At 50.1% G+C, this 20,397-nt stretch overlaps 1 protein-coding gene across 1 annotated transcript; it reads left to right on the top strand.

Moving 5' to 3' along the window:
- The first annotated feature begins 6,226 nt into the window (after positions 1-6,226).
- On the top strand, positions 6,227-18,679 carry SLC2A2 (solute carrier family 2 member 2). Its single transcript, XM_056358799.1, has 11 exons — positions 6,227-6,399; positions 7,082-7,177; positions 7,715-7,989; positions 8,493-8,617; positions 9,410-9,525; positions 10,725-10,887; positions 11,733-11,920; positions 13,013-13,117; positions 15,006-15,107; positions 15,985-16,188; positions 16,396-18,679. Exons 1-11 carry the CDS (start codon positions 6,367-6,369, stop codon positions 16,585-16,587), a joined length of 1,599 nt encoding a protein of 532 aa, XP_056214774.1. The 5' UTR covers positions 6,227-6,366; the 3' UTR covers positions 16,588-18,679.
- Positions 18,680-20,397: the final 1,718 nt, after the last annotated feature.

Here is a 20,397-nt window from a genome sequence, read left to right as displayed (position 1 = left end):
CAGGACTTGGTCCAACTTGAATCTTTATCAAGGGTAGAGGCGATGCGGGGTGGCGGGGATGGGACGGGACGGGAAACCCTCTCCCGGAGCATCCCGTGGGCAGGGCTGCATGGCAGTGGTACCCACACGGGCAGGGCATCGCGGTTTGGTACCGGCAGGGATTGCCTGCGCTGGGACTCCCCGGCAGGATGCGGTGTCCGGAGGAGCACAGGCAAGAGGTGCTTTGTGGATGCTCTCTTCACCCACTGTGCACCCTCCGACTGAGCCGGTGCAGCCTGCCCAGTGCCTGGCTAAGCACCCTGCACAGTGTAGGGAGGGCTGTGAGACCACAATACTGGAACTAAAACCCCGTACAAGTCCGATCACAGGCACTGATTGCCACCAGCTCTTTATATTTTCACTGTGGTTAAAACGTAAGTAAAATAAAGCCCAGAGCTTTTTATTATGTTGCAAACTGATAACTGGTTTGGGGTTTTTTTGTCCCCCTTGAAGTGACAGATACACAGCTTTGGACGATTATTTTTTTTTTTTATTGTGGGGTTTTGAGTACAGTGATGACGTAGAAGGGAATCGTTGTGTTTAAGCATAAGGTAGTTTGTGGATGTATTTTTTAAAATCTTAGAGTCATTTGAAACAAAAATAATGAGAAACCAATATTAACGCAGTCTTGTCTACAGAGTGTGTATATGGAAGTAGCATAGAGCAAACGCATTTCTGGTGCCAACCACAATAAAACACAAAGCTTCAACATTCAGCCATGCCTTTTATGTTTGGGTAAATAAAACCTGGGGTGTTAACCATTAGCAGGTCATGGGGGTAAGTGGTTTTTCAGGGCTCTGAGTCGCGATGCCCTTGGCCTGGAGGGTCTCGGGAAAGCAGCAGGTTTGGGCAGGATGAGCGCGGGGGGACGGGGTATGTCCCCTGCGATGTTGCCCAGCAGTGAGCAGTGGCTGAGGGATGTCTCCATGGACCATCACCACCTGAAAACTTCTGCTTTTCTACAAAATCCACCTGCGATTATTGTAAAGACATGCTTTCCCCTCCAAATATTCCTAGCTTTGATTTATTTGTCTTTTGTTGTGAGTAAAATATGCTTGTAGTTGATCTATGCTATCAGAAACTACTTAATTTTAGTGTTTAAAGAAATAAAACCTGGGGCTCCTTTTAAAGCCCTGTTTCTGGGAGTTTTTACCCAGGAAAGGAGATGTATTTGTTCAGCTGAGCAGTGCTGCAGGAGGCAGAAGAGAAGTAATAATGTCTGTGCCTGCCGGAGTCATTTGAGCCTGTTGCAGATCCAGTTATTTACAGAGCTGCTGTGAAATACTGCAAGAACTTCAGGGACGAGTCGTACCCTCCATGGTAAATGAAAGAAAAGCCCTGAGAGCTGGCGTGAGGCTGTGCTCGGCCACTGGTTACCCCCCAGCACACTGCATGCACTGGGGAGGCGCTGGGTACCATTCCCAAGGTAAAGGATGCTCAGAGGTAAGGCCGTAGCAGCTACTCGTGGGCATTCAGTGTCTTCAAACCTATTTAGAATGGTTCTCAAACAGAATTTTTCTTGTTGTGAGATGGTTTTGGGGTTGATCACGTATTTTGGGACAGAAAGGGGATGTTCGAGACGACCCTGGCGCAGGTCCCAGAGCTGGGCTGGTTGCTGAAAATGGTTGAAGTTGTCGTGCTGCAATTCCTTGTCTCAACACGAGCCCACACGGGTCAGTTGCTGCTCACGCAACAATTTGCACGTTGATGCTACGTGACTGGGGCCAACGTGAGCAGCGGGGACCGAATCTGCCTGTTCCTGAAGGTGCGGGGTAGACCTCCGTACTATACTGTGCCTGTGCCCAGGATGGCAGCACAGCTTCTCTAAGGAGATCCAGCAGAGATGCTCTCAGCAGTAAGGATGCAGTTCAAGGCATAGGATGCTTGTTGCAACCGCTGCACCCCTGCAGCATCTCTTTATTGCCCTGGGTACCGCTGCAGAGCTGCTGCTTCCCGTCTTGGCTGTCACTACCTACTGCAGAAGAGGTCTGTGGGTTTGCTTCCCAGTTTTTCTGTTTCGGGAGATACTGCACCACCCCGAGCTGGGGGAGTGGGAAGGGGCCCATTAACCTCCCCTGGTTGAATGCCACTAGTTTTTGCTGGAAGGGTATAAGGCAAACACACCCCTCTCTTTACAACAGTGCTGTAAATGCACCAAATTCTTCCTCTCAAATGTGTTTTGTCAGCCTGAAGCCCCCATCCCATGGGTGGCCCCAGCAATCCTGCCTGCCCTGGCTGCTGTGCACATAGCAAAAATGATCATTTGTTGTGTTCTTTTTGTGCCAGCCTCTGATGTGCTGCATCAGCCTGCTCTTACCTGGAAAGCCACAGCCTTACGGTCGGGATCTTCCATTTTTTTCCTTTTTGTTTTTGTTTTGGTTTATGTTTTCTTTTTTTTCCTTTGTTTTGTTTGTTTGTTTGTTTGTCTTTTAACATCAAAGCTCCTTCAGAATGACTCAGAGGCAGTCAAATGGGTGTGCAAATTACCCCAGCCACAGAGAAAGCCTCACTGTCCTGGAATCTTTACATTCCTTCTGCTGATGTGACAGCACGTTCAGTTGTTCAAAAGCAAAGCCCAGCCTTAAACTTCAACCCATTGCTTTGATCACATAGCATTAGATTTAGCAACACCACCAATAACAGCAGACACAATATATATAGTAGGCAATAAGCATGGTAATTCTGCATAACAGTAACATACATAGTTCTTCTACTTCATTATTAAAATAAAGCATTAACAGCAATGCAAGCAGTTGTTTGCAAATAATGTAAATTATCTTTTCCAGCCTAAATGATTCTATGATGCCCTTCACAAAACATGAAAGATTCATGTCACAAGGTGCAGTCACCCAGGGCAAGGAGCTGGATACTCTTTGGGATTCTTGGCATTTGCCTATTGTGCACGCTTGGGCAAGGAGAAGATAACAGTTTGGAGCAGCTTCTTTCTGGGAGCCCTGAAAAAAAGCCACAAAACGCTACAGCACTGGCCAAAGTACTAACCGGGGCTGTGGTGTGTGCTGCTGTCCTGAAAATAGTGAAATATGTATTTCTGAGCACTGCACCTGGGAACGGCAGTGATGCCCTCAGTCCGGGGTCACCTGGACCCACGGCAGCACTCAGCCACATGCGTGGAAACCCACATTTGTCACCTGCATGTTTCACCTCTGCATCGCACCATGTTCCCTGAATAACTGTGGGATGAATCCATCTGGCTGAGCAGCTCCGTTTGCCCTGGCCAGGAAAGCCCTGTGAGTAGAAGGGGACAGCCTTTGTGCAAGGCAGCATCCGAGCTGACCCAACACTCTCATCACCTTCAAACATCTGGGGTTTTTTTCCAGGGTTTTGTTTTTTTTTTTTCATTATTCTGAGGGGCCCTGAAGTTTTGTGCATCACTTTTTTTCCAGCATCTGTAGGAACTGGCTGGCAAGCTGAGCAGCTCTGCGGGCAGCAGCCTGCCAGGTAGTCATGTGGCTGCTGCAGCTGGGGCTCAGGCAGCTCGGGCTAGCACATGAGGCGTAAATGGGGTGCTGAGGGTCCCCTGCAGCTGCATGAAGCACATATGCTCTTGTCACCCTCAGACACATCCAAACATCATCTGAACACCGCCAAGAGAAAGTACAAACAAGCCCCAGGGCTGGCAAACCTGGGTTCCCGGCAGTGAGGATGAGGATGGCAGGGCTGCACCTCCCCTTTGCCCCTGTGCTCTCTGTGCCCTTGGTCAAATCATTTACCTGCTGCCTGGTGGGGCTCACCAGCTGTGGGACGGGTTGGGATTGCTCCTGAGCTGCACTGCGCTGGTACCCACACCCGGCGGTCTGTGGTCTCACAACCGGCTGTCAAACATGCGAGAGATTCGATGGACTGATCATTCATCCCGGTGGAGTCGAGCCCAGTGCTGTAGCATGTAGGAATGTTGCACTTCAGTTTTCCAAGCTAACAGTGAAGGTGTGATGCTCCGACAGTCCCTTTGGGAAGTGACTGCAGTGGGAGGCAGATACGCACACTGACCTTTCCCATCTGTTAGCCTTGGGACCTCGAGCTGGCCTCTGCTGACCAGCACGCTGCCTCCAAACCCCTGCTCAGAAAAACACAGGAGCTTGAATCTGGCGGTGTTGCTGGCAGCAAAATGTGTGCTTCCACTGCCCAGGGGCAAGGCTCTGGAGGAGCACACCACAGCCCAGCCGGCATCAGCTGGTGGCTGTACACCAGAGGTGAGGCGAGGCAGCATCCAGCCCGGCAGGGAGGGTAAGAAGGGCCAGGGAGGGATGGGAGAGCCCCAGGATAACTTGGTGTCTTTTGCCGGCGGACCTGGCCGAGGGAGGCTGGTGGCCATAGGGCTTCCAGCCTTTGGCATCCAAGGTTTCCATGGAAGTCTCTGGGCTGCTCCTGGGGAGGTGACTGATGCTCACCCATGCTGCCCCAGCCGCTCCGCACCCCCTCCCTGGGAAGCCGGATTAAGGGAGGGTTCTGCTCTGTAAGCAGCAGCGGGGGGGACAAGACAGGCCGCAAGCCCCAGAAAGGCCACCTTGCTCTCTTCTTCTGGTATGTAGGTGGCCTTTGCCCCTCAACTGCCTCCCAGCTGGGAAAAGCATCACCCTCCCTCGGCCAGGCAGCCGCAACAGCATGGGGACCCCGGGGGGGCCACTGGTCCTGGCCAGGAGTTTCACAGTGCCGGCAGGTTTCAGTTTGGGATGTGGGGTCAGGGCTTTTACTGTTTTCTGAGTCAAACTTGAGCAGCCTGTTAATTGTCTAATCCTGCCAGCCCCCAGCGTGGAGGCATTTAACCTCAGTGCAGAGAAACGGTGCTTGTAAATGCCTAGGTATCCACACAGCACAAGCAAACAAATGCCATGGGCAAAGACCTCCGCTGGAAGGACAAATATTGGGGCAGCCTCAGGGTCCTCCCCCTTGCAGCTACCCCAGCCTGAGAGGAGAATGCAGGTGTTTGGAATCAATGCCTGCATGAATGCAATGAACTCTTCTCCTCCAGTTAAAGTTTTACTTTACTGGAGGAGACCAGTGCAAAGATTAGTGGTCTTACACTCATCTCTTCTTTTTCTTTTTTTTTTTTTTTCCTTCCTCTTCCTCTGTAGAAAGTACATTTTGTGCCCATTTGAAGCCTGGCTGACTGAGAGCATCACTCAATGAGTCGCTGTAACTTGACTTTCGGACCCACCAGGGGCTTTTCTGGAAGGTAATGGCATTAATCACCTTCTCGGCCGATTCAGATTCTGGCATGTCTGCGATGGATGCCACCATCCGCCCTGGCCCTGCATCTCCTCTTGCCAACAACATCAAAGACAGCAAAGCCCAAGCCTGAGCAAGACCAGCTCAGACCAGCTTTTGTAGATGTGCAAAGTTCATGGCTACGAGTGAGCCAAGCCAGGGCTGCAATATTTGGCAGCATCAGTAGGATTTGCTAGCACCGGCAATATTTGCTAGCATCAGCGATAGTTGACAGCAGAGCAATCAGCTGGGGGTCTGGAAGGCTCAGCATTCGCGCCGTGTGGGCTTTGTAACAAAAATGTGTTATCATAATATTCTGGGTAATTTTGCTCTATCTTCACACACACCCCGACATCTCCTCTGAATGCCCAGGGTACATACATACAGGCGTGCACTAGGGTAATACATACAGATGTGTACTAGCGTTGCAGCTGCGTGTTGATGGGGCTTTGTGCGTGCGGGTATGTATGTGGGTATGTATAGAGAAACCTGTGTACATCTGTATTTATATATGTTTGGCTGTGTATGTTATATACACACATAAATATATTTAAAACAGGTGCCAAATGCTATCTAAATAAAACACTCTTAGTCATTTTCTAGCTTCTTTGCTACATATGCTGAGAAGGTTTCTTCTTGCTAATTCAGCAAGAGCTTTGTAACGTAGCACATAAACCCAGCACAGAAGCCAAGAAAGGTGTTGAACATCCCTAAATAGTCTGTAGCATGTTCCCAGGTCCCTGGCATGTCACATTGCAGACTGTTCAGCTGAGGGCCAGCCCCGAACCAGCCTTTCAGCTGGATCATTTGAATTTCCCAGGTCCACTCCATGTCTGTGCAGATCTCCCATTGTTTCATTTGTCCCCCCAAATGCCAGGATTGGTAGTGGCTGCTCTGAGCCGTGCAGTGGCCAAAGAACGCACGGAAGGCTTGGGTTTCTCATTAACTCCAGAGTTGATATAGTCCCATCTCTCAGAGCACCAGCCAGTTTTGCTGCCTCCATCCCAGTCCTGCTGTCCCTCTTTCCCTGTCCAAGCTCTCACCTCACCCTGCAGCCCAGGACGGTGACCGCTCCCGGGAGGACAGCGGCGGAGCTGTGGGATGGACGAGAAAAGCAAAATGCAAGCAGAGAAGGTAACCGTGGCTTGGTGGTATTTTTGCACTAGAATTTCTGTAGGAGCCCAGCAATAAGCATTGGTATTTTTCACTTGCCAGCACTGAAACTAACTATAAAATTTCCCTCCTCCAATTAATTGCTCTTTGATGTCTGTATACTGAGTGCAGGGGCAAAGGGGTGAAGAGATTATTTTTTATTTTTAAGAGCTCTGGCAGCTCGTTGGATAATTGTAGCTGCGATGGAAGGATATAAAACTTAAAACAGCCCTGCTGAAAAGCACCGTTTTGGTCATTTTTTCCTAGCTGTTCTGCTTCACTGGTGGTGCTGCCCGTGTGCTGGGGACGGGGCAGGGCACGTCGCTGCTGCTGCTGCCTGCGCTGCTGTACCAGGCAGAGCTGCCGCCTGCATGAGCACTGGGACAAGGACGGGCAGCGCAGCAGGGAGAGCCCTGGCACACATTGCTCTGTGTGGGGCAAAGCTGCTCTGCCCCTGGGGGCCTGATCCTGCCTACCCCCAGGGGCTTTCCCTTCTCTTTTGGAGTCAGCCAAAGCGCCCGTGCTGCTGCAACAGCATCCCTGGATGCCGCTGTCCCAGCCAGCTGGGCAGTGGGGTCCCTTGGGATAGGAATGGGGTGCAGCCCCCCAGGTTTGGGCAGGACTAGGACAGCGGGGTGAGGCTGTTCTCTGCTTCCTCCCCCAGCACCTCACAGGAACACTGGTCCTCTCCGTCTTCACTGCAGTGTTGGGCTTTTTCCAGTACGGCTACAGCCTGGGTGTCATTAATGCCCCCCAGAAGGTAAGCTGAGCCCCCAGTCTGCACATGGCCAAGTGACAAGGGCTTCAGGGCAGCCAGGGCTGGTCTGTCCCTTGCAGAAGCCCTCAGGAGAGCTCCGTCCCTTCCCCAGCTGCTATCTCCTGCAGTTCAAAGTCCCTGCAATAAGGCAGTGGGGTGAGAAAATGGCGAGGACCCCCCCCTGCCACCTTACTAGTGAAAGGAGTAGGGCTCCGCACCTCGTGGTGCCGTCCCCACTGCAACGCAGTCCCCGTGCCCAGACCGAGGGACAGCACCTCTCCGTGGGTGCCGAATCCGGACACCACACTCACCCCATCCCTGAGAGATGGCACTGGATGAGGGGGGATGCTCCGCGCCTGCCCCTGCGGTCCCTTCCCTCTGAGAGTCTGGGTGCTGGGGAGCTGTGGGGGACCCCAAGATTTCACCCCTGCAGAGCCTGTGAAGAAAAGCTTCTCCTGGGGCAGGAAAAAAAACCAAAACAGGGGTTGATGGTGGCTATAGATTTGAGCTGATGGCATTTTTCCTCTTTGCCTATCACAGGTGATAGAAGCCCACTATGGGCGTGTGCTGGGCATCGTCCGCCTGGACAGACATGCCACCAACACTTCTAGGGAGGATGGCACCATCCCTGTCCCTGGCACAGAGCCCTGGGGTGGCACCCAGGGCACATTTGCACCCCCAGCCAACATCAACGATGACCTTGCCACCTCCCTGCACATGCTCACTATGTACTGGTCCCTCTCCGTCTCCGTGTTCGCTGTCGGCGGCATGGTCTCCTCCTTCACCGTGGGGTGGATCGGTGACCGGCTGGGGAGGTGAGAGGACCTTGTGTGCTACAGCCCAAGCTTTTTTCTTTGATTTTTCCTCTAGAGTCATTTCCTCTTCATAGAAATAAAATTTGCATTATTTCCCCCTAATTTAATGAAAACACTCCCCCTCAAATCTCCAAAATACTGTTCCAACCATCACAGAGGTCTGGCTTATTAAAATCTTCAATTATAAATCAGACATTTTGTTGCAACTTTTAGCGCTTCAGACAAGCAGCTAATGAGCAGCCTTGATTAACTTCCGAATTCCCCTCGCTCTTTCTTTCCATGGCAAAAGGAAGACAAGAGCATCTGAACAGCATTTGCACAGGATGTATAACATACTTTTAGCTACCCTGACTGCACCTCTGCCTGGTATTTTTCAGTGCCTACATTCATTCTTTTTTCCCCTGTAGTGCTAATTAAGTCACTTAATAGCTCTGACTGTATGTCGCGATGGCTGCTTTGGCTGAAGAGGTGCCAGAGCAAGCTGTGCTGCTGCTGCCTTGCAGGGTGAAAGCCATGCTGGTGGTGAATGTCCTCTCCATCGCTGGGAACCTTCTCATGGGGCTGGCAAAATTTGGGCCATCTCACATACTCATCATTGCCGGGAGAGCAGTCACGGGGCTGTACTGTGGTAAGTCCAGGCAACGTCAAGCATTGCAAACTAGTCCCTCAGCAGGGTGCTGAGTGCTCCAGGGCTGTCATTAAGAGTTTCCTATATTTTTTCATTAATTTTTTTTTTATTTTTTTTTTTTAATTCAGAAGGGGTTTCACAGGTTGGAGTTTCCCTCATCTCCCTCTGTCTGTCCTTCTCGATCCAGGATCTTTCCCAGAAATATTTGGGTTGGCTCTATCATGAAATCAGTTTATTTTGTGTATCCTAGAAAGGAGCAAGTCCCTCCTCTGTATCTCAAGGCTTAATCTTGCTGGTGGCAGTTGTAACAGTGCGTTATTAGCCATGCTGTTGAACAGGTTCCCTAGACAACAGTACTATCTAGCAGATAGTACAGGAGCATTGTACCTAGAGAGGATAAAAGAGTAGGCAAATAATATGGAATTACATTAGAATTAGCTTAGAAATAATAGCTCATTATCACTGTTACTGGTATGCAAATACAGTACAAACACTAAAGGCACGTTTTAAGAAAGCTCTTTACTCTGTGATAACTTCTCCTAGCAGATGATCTCTGCTCCATGCTCGCTAGTGTGTGTTCAAGCAAAAAGGCTTCCTGGCTTGGGGCTCTGAATCCAGGGATATCCGAGCCCCTTTGCAAGGTGCAGGTGGCTCCCAGCCAGGCACGGGGGTCTTGGTGGGATGTGGGATGCAGCACACAGGCTCCATCCTCCTTTCCTGTTCAGGAAGTGGTTTCTGCTGGTTGCGGAGCTGTGGTCTGGAAGAGGTAACGCCCATATGTTCTTGGTGCAGGGCTCTCCTCCGGACTCGTGCCCATGTACGTCAGTGAGGTCTCTCCCACGGCCCTTCGAGGAGCGCTGGGAACATTGCACCAGCTTGCTATTGTCACGGGTATCCTCATCAGCCAGGTAAAAAGGAAAGTGCTTGAGTCCAGAGAAGCTATTTCAGACATGAGGGATACCCCAGTGATACGCTGGGGTGTCACTCACCATTCCACCCAAAAGCTGAAGGGCAGTGCAAAGCAATCTGCTCTGATGGGGTTAAACTCCCTCCCACCTTGAGTCAGAGGTGTCTTAACAAAGATGACTTCTCATGAACTAAAAAGTACTTCTGCAAACAAATTCTCTCCTCTCCTAGCAAGTTTTTGTAAGCATCTCGTCAGAGTCAGGCTGGATCCTGAACACGAGATCCTTGATATTCAGGTACTCAAAAGTGGCTTCATCACAGAAGCAGGGAGCCCAACGTGCCCGTCAGCATTGCCCACCGTGGCAGGAGTCCCAACTACATGACAGATGAGCACATAAATGTACCAAAACCCAACACATCCAGAAAAACTTAATGCAGCCACAAGGTTCATCTAATCTGATTTAGCCACAGACTATGGGCAGACCATGGGGAAAAACACGCACAAGGCAGATCCTGCCAGCTTCACTGGCTGTGGGCATACCAAAAATGCTTTGCAAATTATGGAAGGAAAAAGGTTGCAAGTACTCACAGCCTCTCTGGAGCACCTTGTCCAATACCATAATCACACGCTGAAGCAAAGCTCGAGTTAGCTTGCTTGCTGAGCCTCATGCTGCACTGCAGCCCCAGTGCTCAGGCTGTGCTGGTTAACAACTGGGCATCTGGGGCATCCTGCACTGCGTGGACCTCCATCCACACTTTGCTCCTTTGTAGTTGCTTAGGTCACATATGCCCATAAAATCCCACACCCTAGAAACCCACTGTAGCAAGGTCTGAGGAGAAAACATTTCATCATCGTGCCTGTATTTGCTGAGCTGTTTATGCTGTGGTTCTGGCCAGGCACAGGTCTGCTGGTGGCACATCCCAAGGAGGACTGAGTCACCCCAGGGTGGGGAGCAGGCTCGCAGAGGATTGTCCCACGGCATCTGTAAGCCAAAGTCTTGCTCATGACATTTTATACCATCTGTTCGTTCCCTCCTTGTAAATGTGCATCACAGTTAAAGAAATCTAATTGCTAGGACTGAGAATTGGTATTTGCTTCTAGTTCTCTTCCAGGTTGTCACTTTGAAATGCCACGGTGGTCAATTGCTCTCATTTTCTAGGGTATAAACTAAGCCATTCAAACATGCCTCAATTATTCCAGGTTCTCGGACTAGAGTTTCTCCTGGGTAACGACAAGTTGTGGCCCCTGCTCCTCGGTCTGTCTGGTGTGGCTGCCCTCCTGCAGTTCTTCCTGCTTTTGCTGTGCCCCGAGAGCCCCCGATACCTTTACATCAAACTGGGGAAGGTGGAGGAAGCTAAAAAAAGTAAGATAAACATTCTGGGCTTGCTTGGAGTTGGTTTTATACTATACATAGTATTAAACACAGATGGAAAAGCCCAGCTGAGGGCTCACATGAGTAACTGGGTATAGTTGCTCCGTCCCACAGAGCACATTTGCAGGAGGGATTTCAGACACCTGATACAGTCTCTGCCTAAGGCACGCTTGCTTCTGTGTTGCTGAGGGTGGTGTGAGCCTTAGCATGTTAGTCCTTTCCATCAGAGATATCGAATCTAACAGATGCTCCCCCCAAAAAAAACCCCGTTCAGTTGGAAGGGATTTCAACCAGGTGTATGAAGGACATCACCTAAGGGCAGCTGATCCCTTTGTCCTTGGTGCTATTTGCAACTACACAGCAAATCCACAGCAGTTACTGCAACCTCCTTGGCTGGTTCCAGCCATCTCTACAAGGAGTAAGAGCTGCCAGTGGTAGGACACAGCTGAAACTGAGGTGAAAACCCGTGGTTGAGTAAAACAGAGCATGTCCACGTGCTTGGGGGCAGAGTTGCATGCCCATGCTCCGAGGTGCTGCAGCATAAATTAGCTGTGGACCAGAAACTGTTGAGATGTGTTTGCATGGGATTAATCAGCATTGCTGAGGGATGAGGCTCAAGCCGGGTGTCTCAGAGCTTTCGCAGAACTAATGTGCTGCTGCCTCTTGCCAAGCAGACACACCTTTGATCCTTGATGTGCCATAGGAGTCCTCAGAGTAAGAGGACACTGCTGTCCATGTGGCTGGCTTACCCTGAGTTTTGGCTAGACAGATTCTTGTCCTTGCTCTGCTCCCTATCTACCATTGAAAATAAACTGTCAATCTTTTTTTTTCTTCAGGTTTGAAAAGGCTTAGAGGAAACTGTGACCCCATGAAAGAGATCGCTGAGATGGAAAAGGAAAAGCAAGAAGCTGCTAGTGAAAAGAAAGTCTCCATAAGACAGCTTTTCACTTCTTCAAAGTACAGGCAGGCTGTCCTCGTGGCGCTGATGGTGCAAATATCTCAGCAGTTCTCAGGCATCAACGCGGTGAGTCTCCCCAAAATGTTTGTCTTTAAAGAAATGCGTGCTGAGCATGAAAAGGCAATGCTGGCTCTGTCCAAGCCATGTAGGGGTGAAAAGAAGGTTTTCCTGGGATTGCAGTAGCCTCCTCGGCCACCGCCATCCATGTTGAAGGTGGACTTCGCTGCCAAGCTGGGCTGCAGGAGGGGAGAAGGTGCAAGGGAATTCCGCACAAAACCAGTGGGCACAGCAGGTCCACAATGAGGTCTCCCATGACCCTCCGCCTATCTGAGTTCATCAGCTGTTTGCTCTCTTTAATGATTACGTGCTCACCCCAGGAACCACAGAATCACTACCTTCTAGCTATTTTTAGCTAAATAGGTTGTGCATCACCTCCTGAGATACCAGAAATCACCATTTTACACCCAGGAGCACAGAGCCTCCTTTTCAAAATCAGCTAAGATGCAAATTTTTCAAAGTCTGGTGGCAACTTTACAAAGGTTGAGGCCTCTGTCACACCAGCTTTTAAAATTCAAAGAGCATTTCCACATCTCAAGGCACAGCAGCACTCAGGGATGCTCAGCCTCAAGGGGCTGAACTGGGGTGAGCATCCCACGGAGCCCAGCTGCCCTGGCTCAAGGCCATGCCCAGCCCCAACCACCAGCCACAGGGTCAGCCACCCATTTACCTCCTCTCCTTAACTTCCACTGGATAGGAATTGTCTTATTTTTGGACAGAAGGGAGAAATTGGAGTCATTCCAATGTAGTGATAATATTTTAAAATTAATGTAAAACTCAGTCATATTAAAGTATTTGTCTTCAGCATGCAGTGCTGGTGATCTGACTTTCAAGATTAAACACGGGCCTACATAGGAGAAAACAGTTTTAAATGTGCAAATGCAGTAGCTCAGGAGGGGAATTACAATGAGCTTTTTAGCTCCCTCAGGCTCCTTTGAAAGTTTCAGCTTTAATTATTATAATAAGCCATTAAAAGTTGAAAAACTAATCATAATTAAATTACTTCACATCTCAGCCAAGCAAACGCAACTCTTCCCTCAAGAGAACAAAAAGTTCCACCAGCCCTGTTGCCTAATCCTTCATCCTAATGTATTTTGATAGATCTTTTACTACTCTACAAACATTTTTGAGAGAGCTGGAGTTGACCAACCAGTTTACGCAACCATTGGTGTTGGAGTGGTGAACACAGTCTTCACTGTTATCTCCGTAAGTAAATATTTCTGCCCCCCAGACTACAAAAATACATAAGCTACAATGTCATTTTGAAAGGTGGTTTTATCCTCGAGCTGGGGCTGGGATTTGCAGTTTTGCAGGGCTGACCCTGCACATCTTAGAGTAAAACTCATTCCCTGGGCAAGTCTCGTTTGAAAAATCAAGCCTTGAAATGCAGCCTGTCACTACCAAACAGCACTGCTAACTGCCTTATGAGTGAAAACTGCAACACATTGTTCAGGGAAGCTTTGGTAGCTCAGCATTTCCCCCCAGAATAAAAGTTGTCTTTGAGACCAAAATCCTGTAGGTCCTGTTTCCCTTGGGGAGCAGGCAGGGGACTGGGGGTGTGATGGGGAAGGCAGCAGCTCACAGTCTCCTTCTTACCTGTTATATTTCAGATTGTTTTCTGTATGCACATAGCACCTGCAGAAGCGGTATCCAAAGGCTGTTCCGCAGAAACAGAAGTAATCTAGCACCTAGCCTCATTGTAGCTGTGCAGTGCTCTGCAGCAACGAAGGGATGGTTCTGTTTTCACAGCCTTTCCCTTCGTTTGTCCCTCTCCTGAGAGTATTAACACAATTCCTATCAGCAGGCAACTCTTTTTTAATGTGGCCATTAATATAAAAAGATCAGAAAATGCCAAGCCCATTTCCCTCACACCTCTAGAGGGACTTAGGGAGCAAAGGACTTACACCCACCACGAAGCAGGACCAGCTGCAAGGCAGAAATACACAGCTCTAAGAGATCTTCGTACAGTGTGCATGAGATAGGAGGGCTTGGGGTGAACCTGCTTTAGAGGAACTCTGTCACAGGTCCCATACAGAGGAAACAACATGAATATTTATTGGGAAATGAGGCACGGAGGCGTGTGGCTGGGAGGGGTCTTTCGCCAGCTTGGAGGGTCTCCTGAAGTTTGATCTCAACCCCAGGGCTCTGGTACTTGCAGCCTGCGGCATTTGCTCTTTGCTTCTTTTGGCCACAAGCACTTAAAAATTACCTGCATTTGTCAATAAATGACAGACCCTGATCAAAAGGCAGAAGCACTGACAGCCGGGTGGACCTTGGCAAGGGGAGCACGGAGTGCAGGGGCTCACCCTCTGCAGCTTCATGAGGCAGCAGGAGGAACTGCCTCCAGCCAAAGAGGTGGTCTCTTGGAAGCATAAATGGCTCACTGCAGTGGCAGGAAAGGTTTTGCTGATGGCCAAAAGTGTCCTTTCGAGCAGAGGGGAAGAAGCAGGCAGCCTCAGAGGCTAGTGCACAGTATCTTAGAGCAGGCCAGATGCACCGTGCTCTGGAGCTACCTACATCTCCCCATGGGGTGAAGTGATTGGTACAGACTTAGATGTCAAAAGTTGGGTGAGATGACCAAGAGGAGCTGAGAAGGAGCAAACTAAGCCTTGTGGCCTAACAGGGAAGCAAAAGGTGTCTGGGAGCAATCGGAGGAAAAATCCTGACTCCAGCTACTACACGACTATCCCTGCCATAGGACAGGCAAGGTGCAATGGCCCGTGATGTGACTTGAATCATGCTACATTTTGAAGGCTGCTTCCAAATTAATGCAGACCTAGTAAGTTTGTTCTTCCCGGGGAAAAGAGGGAGAGAGAAATCCCAGAGTCAGTAATACATGTGTAAGAACAGTGGGAAGTCCTGAGAGCTTGGGATTGCACGAGTTCTGAGTATCCGAGGTTTTGCCTCACCCTCAGTCTGGCTCCCCCCCCCAGCCACCATCTGAGTTTCTGACACTTGGAAATCAGGACATAAATCTCTGCCACAACAGCTAAAAGAGCAGGAGTGTGGCGTGGTTGTTCACGGCTAATGGACCTGATTGAACCTCCTGGGAGCAGCGGTGCTGGAGACTGAGCTGCTACATGTGTTTCTACAGGTCTTTCTGGTGGAGAAGGCGGGCAGGCGGTCCCTGTTCCTGGCTGGTTTGATGGGCATGTTAATAAGCGCCGTGGCCATGACAGTTGGACTTGTGCTCCTGGTAAGGATTTCTCTCCATTTTTCCTCCATGGTTTTCAAACAAGAGAAGAGAACCCACCCCTTTAAAGTGAATGTTTGCATTTTCATCTCAAGTTCAGAAAACATTTGTCCTTAGAAGGGACAGTTCAAATAGCTGGAGCCACCTCTGGTTACAGCAGTGCCGGAGGACATTGCACTCTTTGGCCCCCGAGATACACCCAAGGCTGCTAGAAAGGACGTGTGTCCCCTGTCCCCTCCCTGAGCCCGCTGAGAACCTCAGCTCCTTACACTGTGCCATTCCCACAGCATAATCCCATGCCTGCTAAGAAAACCTAGGAATACCTCCACGTGCAAACAGTGTGCCCTAAACCCTCAACCTGCATCTCCCTGGTTTGGTGCAGGGATGCTAGTCTAGTATCTTCTCATAAAAAAGGGACAAATTATTCCTTCCGACATCCAGCAGAGGGGTCAGGCTGTGAGACACGGGGCAGAACAGGCAGAGGATGGAGCTGGCCCCCATCGTAGTCAGTCCAAACCACTGGTGCAAGCTTCTGTCAAGATGTAAAACCAAGCGAGGGGTGGCCTCCTTTACTGAACACCCTGGTTATTAAAGACAACAGCATTTTGCCTCTTCCTGGCTGGACTGCAGGCAAGGAGAGGGCTTGAAGGCACAGCTGAGCTGATAGCTGTGAGCTCCACCGTCCCTCTGCAAGCGGCCAAGGTGGCACCACACACCTAGCTGGCACCTTGCACAAGAGTTTAGAGCTTTAACTATTCATGTCCAGTCCCCACTTGTCTGAATAGAAAGAAGTTTCTGAAATAGAAGCCTAATTAAAATTATTAGTGGTAATTAATGAGAGTCGCGTTGGGACCACAACACCGAGTGCACCCCCTTACAGAGCCAGTTTGCCTGGATGAGCTATGTCAGCATGGTCGCGATCTTCCTCTTCGTCATCTTCTTTGAAGTTGGGCCCGGGCCCATCCCCTGGTTCATCGTAGCCGAACTGTTCAGCCAAGGCCCGCGCCCTGCTGCCATCGCTGTTGCCGGCTTCTGCAACTGGGCCTGCAACTTCATCGTGGGAATGTGTTTCCAGTATATAGCGGTAAGAAATCCCCCTAAACCCACACAAATCAATGACGGGCACGACCCCACTGCTGGGCTCCCGAAGCAGCCCAGTGGGACATGGCCGTGCCTCCCAGATCTCCGCCCCCAAGTCCCGTGGGGCACCTCAGCCACCCAGGGTAGGAAGGGGAAGCTGTCCCTGCGGCGCTGATGGTGGTGTCCCCTGTTCCCACTTCCCCCACTGCAGGATCTCTGTGGACCGTACGTGTTTGCGATCTTTGCGGCTCTGCTTCTAGTCTTCTTTCTGTTTGCATACTTCAAAGTACCCGAGACGAAAGGAAAGTCCTTTGAGGAGATCGCAGCCGTGTTCCGCCGCAAGAGGCTCTCAGCCAAAGCTATGACTGAGCTGCAAGACCTGCGAGGCAGCGAGGAGGCCTAGACATTGCCATGCACCCGGAAAGGAAGGACCAAGCACGGACCTTCAGGCACTGCGGAAAGAACATTGGGCAAAAGTCTCATTTCACATAAACCTTGCAGCTGGCAGACCAGGAGGACCCCTCCAGCAGATGCCTTCTGGCTGCTGTGGCTCACACCTCTGAGCTGCAGGTGCTAACCTGGCATTTTACGCTGAAATACTCGGTACAACTGTGCTGCAGGAGAGCCAGGGAAAGGACAGGAGGAGTATGTTACATGTGTGTCTCCATGACCCACTGGAAGAGCCCAGTGGGATGACGATGTTACTAGTTGACAAAGCATTACATTGAGCGGGGTCATCACTCACCTGGAGCTAAGGACAGACAGGCTGGCTGATGCTGTAGCCTCATGTTTTCACCTTTTTGTCCCATGCTTGCTGCCTCCTGCTGAGTGATCTGATGCCTTTGAGAAACCAACTACTAGTGCAGTTGTGCCACCAGCACACAGCGCTGATCACCTGAGGCGCTAAGGAAAATGGACTGAGCAAACTCCCCCTTACTCTTGCCCGTGCAGAGGATCAAGGTGGATCCCACCTGCATCAGTTGGGATGCACATCACTTGCTTTTCTCTCCAGGCATCATGGAAAGGCTGTCCGATCTCATAAGGATTTCTCAAGTCACAACATTTTTAGGAGATTCTTGGAAACTCTGGCTGGGCTGATGTGCATTTTTTTTCTTCTGTTTCAGCCCGAATATTTACCTCCTCTTTCCTCCTAGGAAGCCTCTCCTCCCTCCCTTATCCCTGCTGCAGCACAAGACACAGCACATCACTGACCACACGACAGGCCCAGGCACTCCTGGCCACCAGGTCAGGACACTCAAGTCCTGCTGCCGTTCCTCCCATGGCGTGACCATGGCCAGGTCACCTCCCCTCACTGCTCCTCCTTCCCCACCCTCTGCATCTCCCTTCCCTCCCTTCTGCCCCGTGCTTTGACCCACAGGCTCTGGCCTGAGGCGAGGCCTCGGGCTGCCCGTACCATGCCCTTACAATTAATGACAGCCCCAAGGGGAAATGGGTATTGCAGCATTAACTGGAAGGTGCCCCACTGACCTGACCCCCACTTTGCACCACTTACAGTTTTGCTGGCTGGACGTGTTTCAACCATGACAGTGTGCAAGCAGGAGGTTGTGTTGTTTCTATAGCCTTGTTTGTGCTCTTTGCTTTACGAGATACCTTTATGTGACAAAATCAGACTGCAAGGATTTTTCTTCCTTTTTTAGGGCATATGTTGGACTAATTGTAAAAGCCTGCTCTCTGCTTGACTTTTAAGATTTGCATGTTCCTTGTTGTGATACCAGGTTACCTTCTAGCAACTTTCTCAGGACAGAAACCCATTATTTACTGAGAGATGAAACACCAGCATTGCTCGGTCACTGCAAGCTCATCACGACTGCCAGTGAAGCAGTGACCATAACCTAAGAGGATCAAGTATAATGAAAAGCGTGAGAATAGATGGGCCAAGGAGGATCATAGGTGCTGCTCTGGTTTTAGTTTTAGGGAAAGTTCATGCTCTTTTTCATGTGCCTGAACTTCTTTCCTTTATAGACTTTACTTTCTTGGTATTAAGACCCTAAAGCAAATTCTGGTCCCTTCCAAGTGATTGGAAGTGTAGCCACGAGGTCCCCTGGGACCAGGATGTGCACCGAGGCAGTAAGATTGCACCAAAGGCTTTCCTGAAGTGACTGCTGGTATTTAACTAGAGGAGAACTGGATCAATGCTGTCATGTGCTACAGAGGTGGGGGACCTGGGACTGACGTGGGACACGCAGTGCATGTGGGAACCAGGGCCCAAGCTGCAGTGCACGGAAGTGAGCAGCAGAGCTGGGACACAAGCTCTGGGTTGAACCATCAGTCTGTGTGCTGCAAACAGGTCTCCCCAGGTGAGACTAGCAGAGACGGCAGGCTCAGAAGCTCTCCCTGTCTACCGCAGATAGTTAAATATTATAATGGCTTGTCTGAATGCAAAAAAAGGGGGGAAAAAAAGAGACCGGTTCTTGCTTTCAGCAATGTTATCTATGACTGTTACATAAAAGTGACAATGAACAACATCTATGGCATGTTTTGGCTTGCGCTGTTGTTTTTTTTCTCCCCTCTGTACATCTCAGACATATGTCCAGCTCCAGATGGGAGGTATTTTCCTGGCAGGACACGTTTGCTCCATGGGTGGTAATTGCTGTGCAAGCCCTCAGCTAAATCCCTTTGAAATGGATGGTCCAGAGCGGGGCTGGGAGGCAGCCCTGGAGCTGGTAGGAGCTGGCTCTGCATCACGATGAACCCTTACCAGAGGAGTGCCCTAACCTAGCTCCAGCTGTCCCCACTGCCCACCTGCAAAACCCCACTGTGAAGCACACCTCTGCTTGCATGGACACTGGTGCAGCTCCAACTTGGTCCTGGGGCCTCTCTAGGCACAATAAGCAGGAGGAGCATTTGGGGAGTGATGGGGTTCAAAGCAGACTTGTCCCTGCTCTGAGGGCAAAGCCAGGCTGGGTTCCCCCCAGGAAGGAGAGGATGGGACTGCAGAGGCAGGGCGGCAGTGTGGGTGCTGGCACCGGGCTCCCAGATGTCCCTGCTCTGTCCATGTGAGCTGACCAGTCTGTACAAACAGAACGGCTCGAGCTATAGCTGCCCAGTGCTCACACAGGTGGTTTAACATGAGAAAGGCTATCCGAAACCGCTTCGCTGAACTTCTGCTGAGCTTTGTCCTAATGCTTGAGGGGCATCAGTCAGTGACACTGTCGGTAACTCAGCAGGGAAAGGTCATTTATTTAGGAACACTCTGAGCAGCCAGTCTTTGCTTTCCTGTGTGTTACTAGGGGAATGATAACAGAAAGCCTGATCGATTACAGTAGCACAGCCCATAAATTAGTTTAACAAAGCCCACAGCATTAACAATTAACATAACCCATAGCTATATCACTGAACTTGCAGGAAGATCTGCCTGGGATTCAGAGGCATTTAAGTAAAACTAGTCGGTGCCAAGTTTCAGGCTGTGCTTCCCCGCAGCAGCTGCTCTATGGAAGGGAAGCAAGCGAGAGTCTTTTCCTTCCAGGTTGGGACCTCCCACTGGGGACCCTCTCAGACCTTCTTGGGCCACAACTGGACAAGGTGTCTTCATGCATTTTACTGTTATCATTCAATTTCTTTGTATATTCCCCTGGAAATGATGCTTCTCTCATCCTGGGATGTTTCAATTCTGTTAATGGTTGCTGTGGGGCAGGCTGCAGCCTGGGACAGGTCATGCCGAGCTCAGCACCGCTGAAGGCTGCAGCAACCCCTGTCCTCACCAGGGCTGCGCTGGAAGGAATAAGATGATACACTGGGCTGAACTATCACGAGCACTTTTACCGTGTCTGACAATGCAGGAAGGGGTCATACGAGTTCGTTAAATCTGCCGATATGTTTACTTCTGTCCTGTCCCATCCGGCTGGTAATTAGGACTGTACACTTTAGCTATCCTGGCTACATGCAAGCTCCAGTTAAAACTTGTTCTTGAGAAACAGCTTGTTGAATTGTTATTTTTATCTCTCAGTGTTACAGTTTTACTAAGTTGCTAATCATTAAGAAAATTTAAAAGACGGAGTCATACCTATTAGCTAAATGGTCGTTGCATTTTAGTTAACATGCGAAGTATGTTCTTATACTGTGGCTGGCTAATAACGCAATGTAATTAATAATCCCTGAGAAAGCATCTTGTCAGTAACAGCTTTGACAGGGTTCTCCTAATGTGCTGAGATGACAGCCATTAAGACTGTTCTGTTGTGTCAGATAAATGGCT

Source organism: Falco biarmicus, chromosome 13, assembly GCF_023638135.1.
Source record: "Falco biarmicus isolate bFalBia1 chromosome 13, bFalBia1.pri, whole genome shotgun sequence".
In the NCBI taxonomy this organism is placed as follows: Eukaryota; Metazoa; Chordata; class Aves; order Falconiformes; family Falconidae; genus Falco; species Falco biarmicus.
This window is presented reverse-complemented; position numbering and strand designations above follow the sequence as displayed.

Excerpts from the sequence above, each read along its gene's own strand:
- SLC2A2 (XM_056358799.1), top strand. The coding sequence starts at position 6,367 with ATGGACGAGAAAAGCAAAATGCAAGCAGAGAAG. Across the intron at positions 6,400-7,081 it reads GCAAAATGCAAGCAGAGAAG|CACCTCACAGGAACACTGGT; the intron begins GTAACCGTGGCT and ends TTCCTCCCCCAG. Across the intron at positions 9,526-10,724 it reads CGGGTATCCTCATCAGCCAG|GTTCTCGGACTAGAGTTTCT; the intron begins GTAAAAAGGAAA and ends CAATTATTCCAG.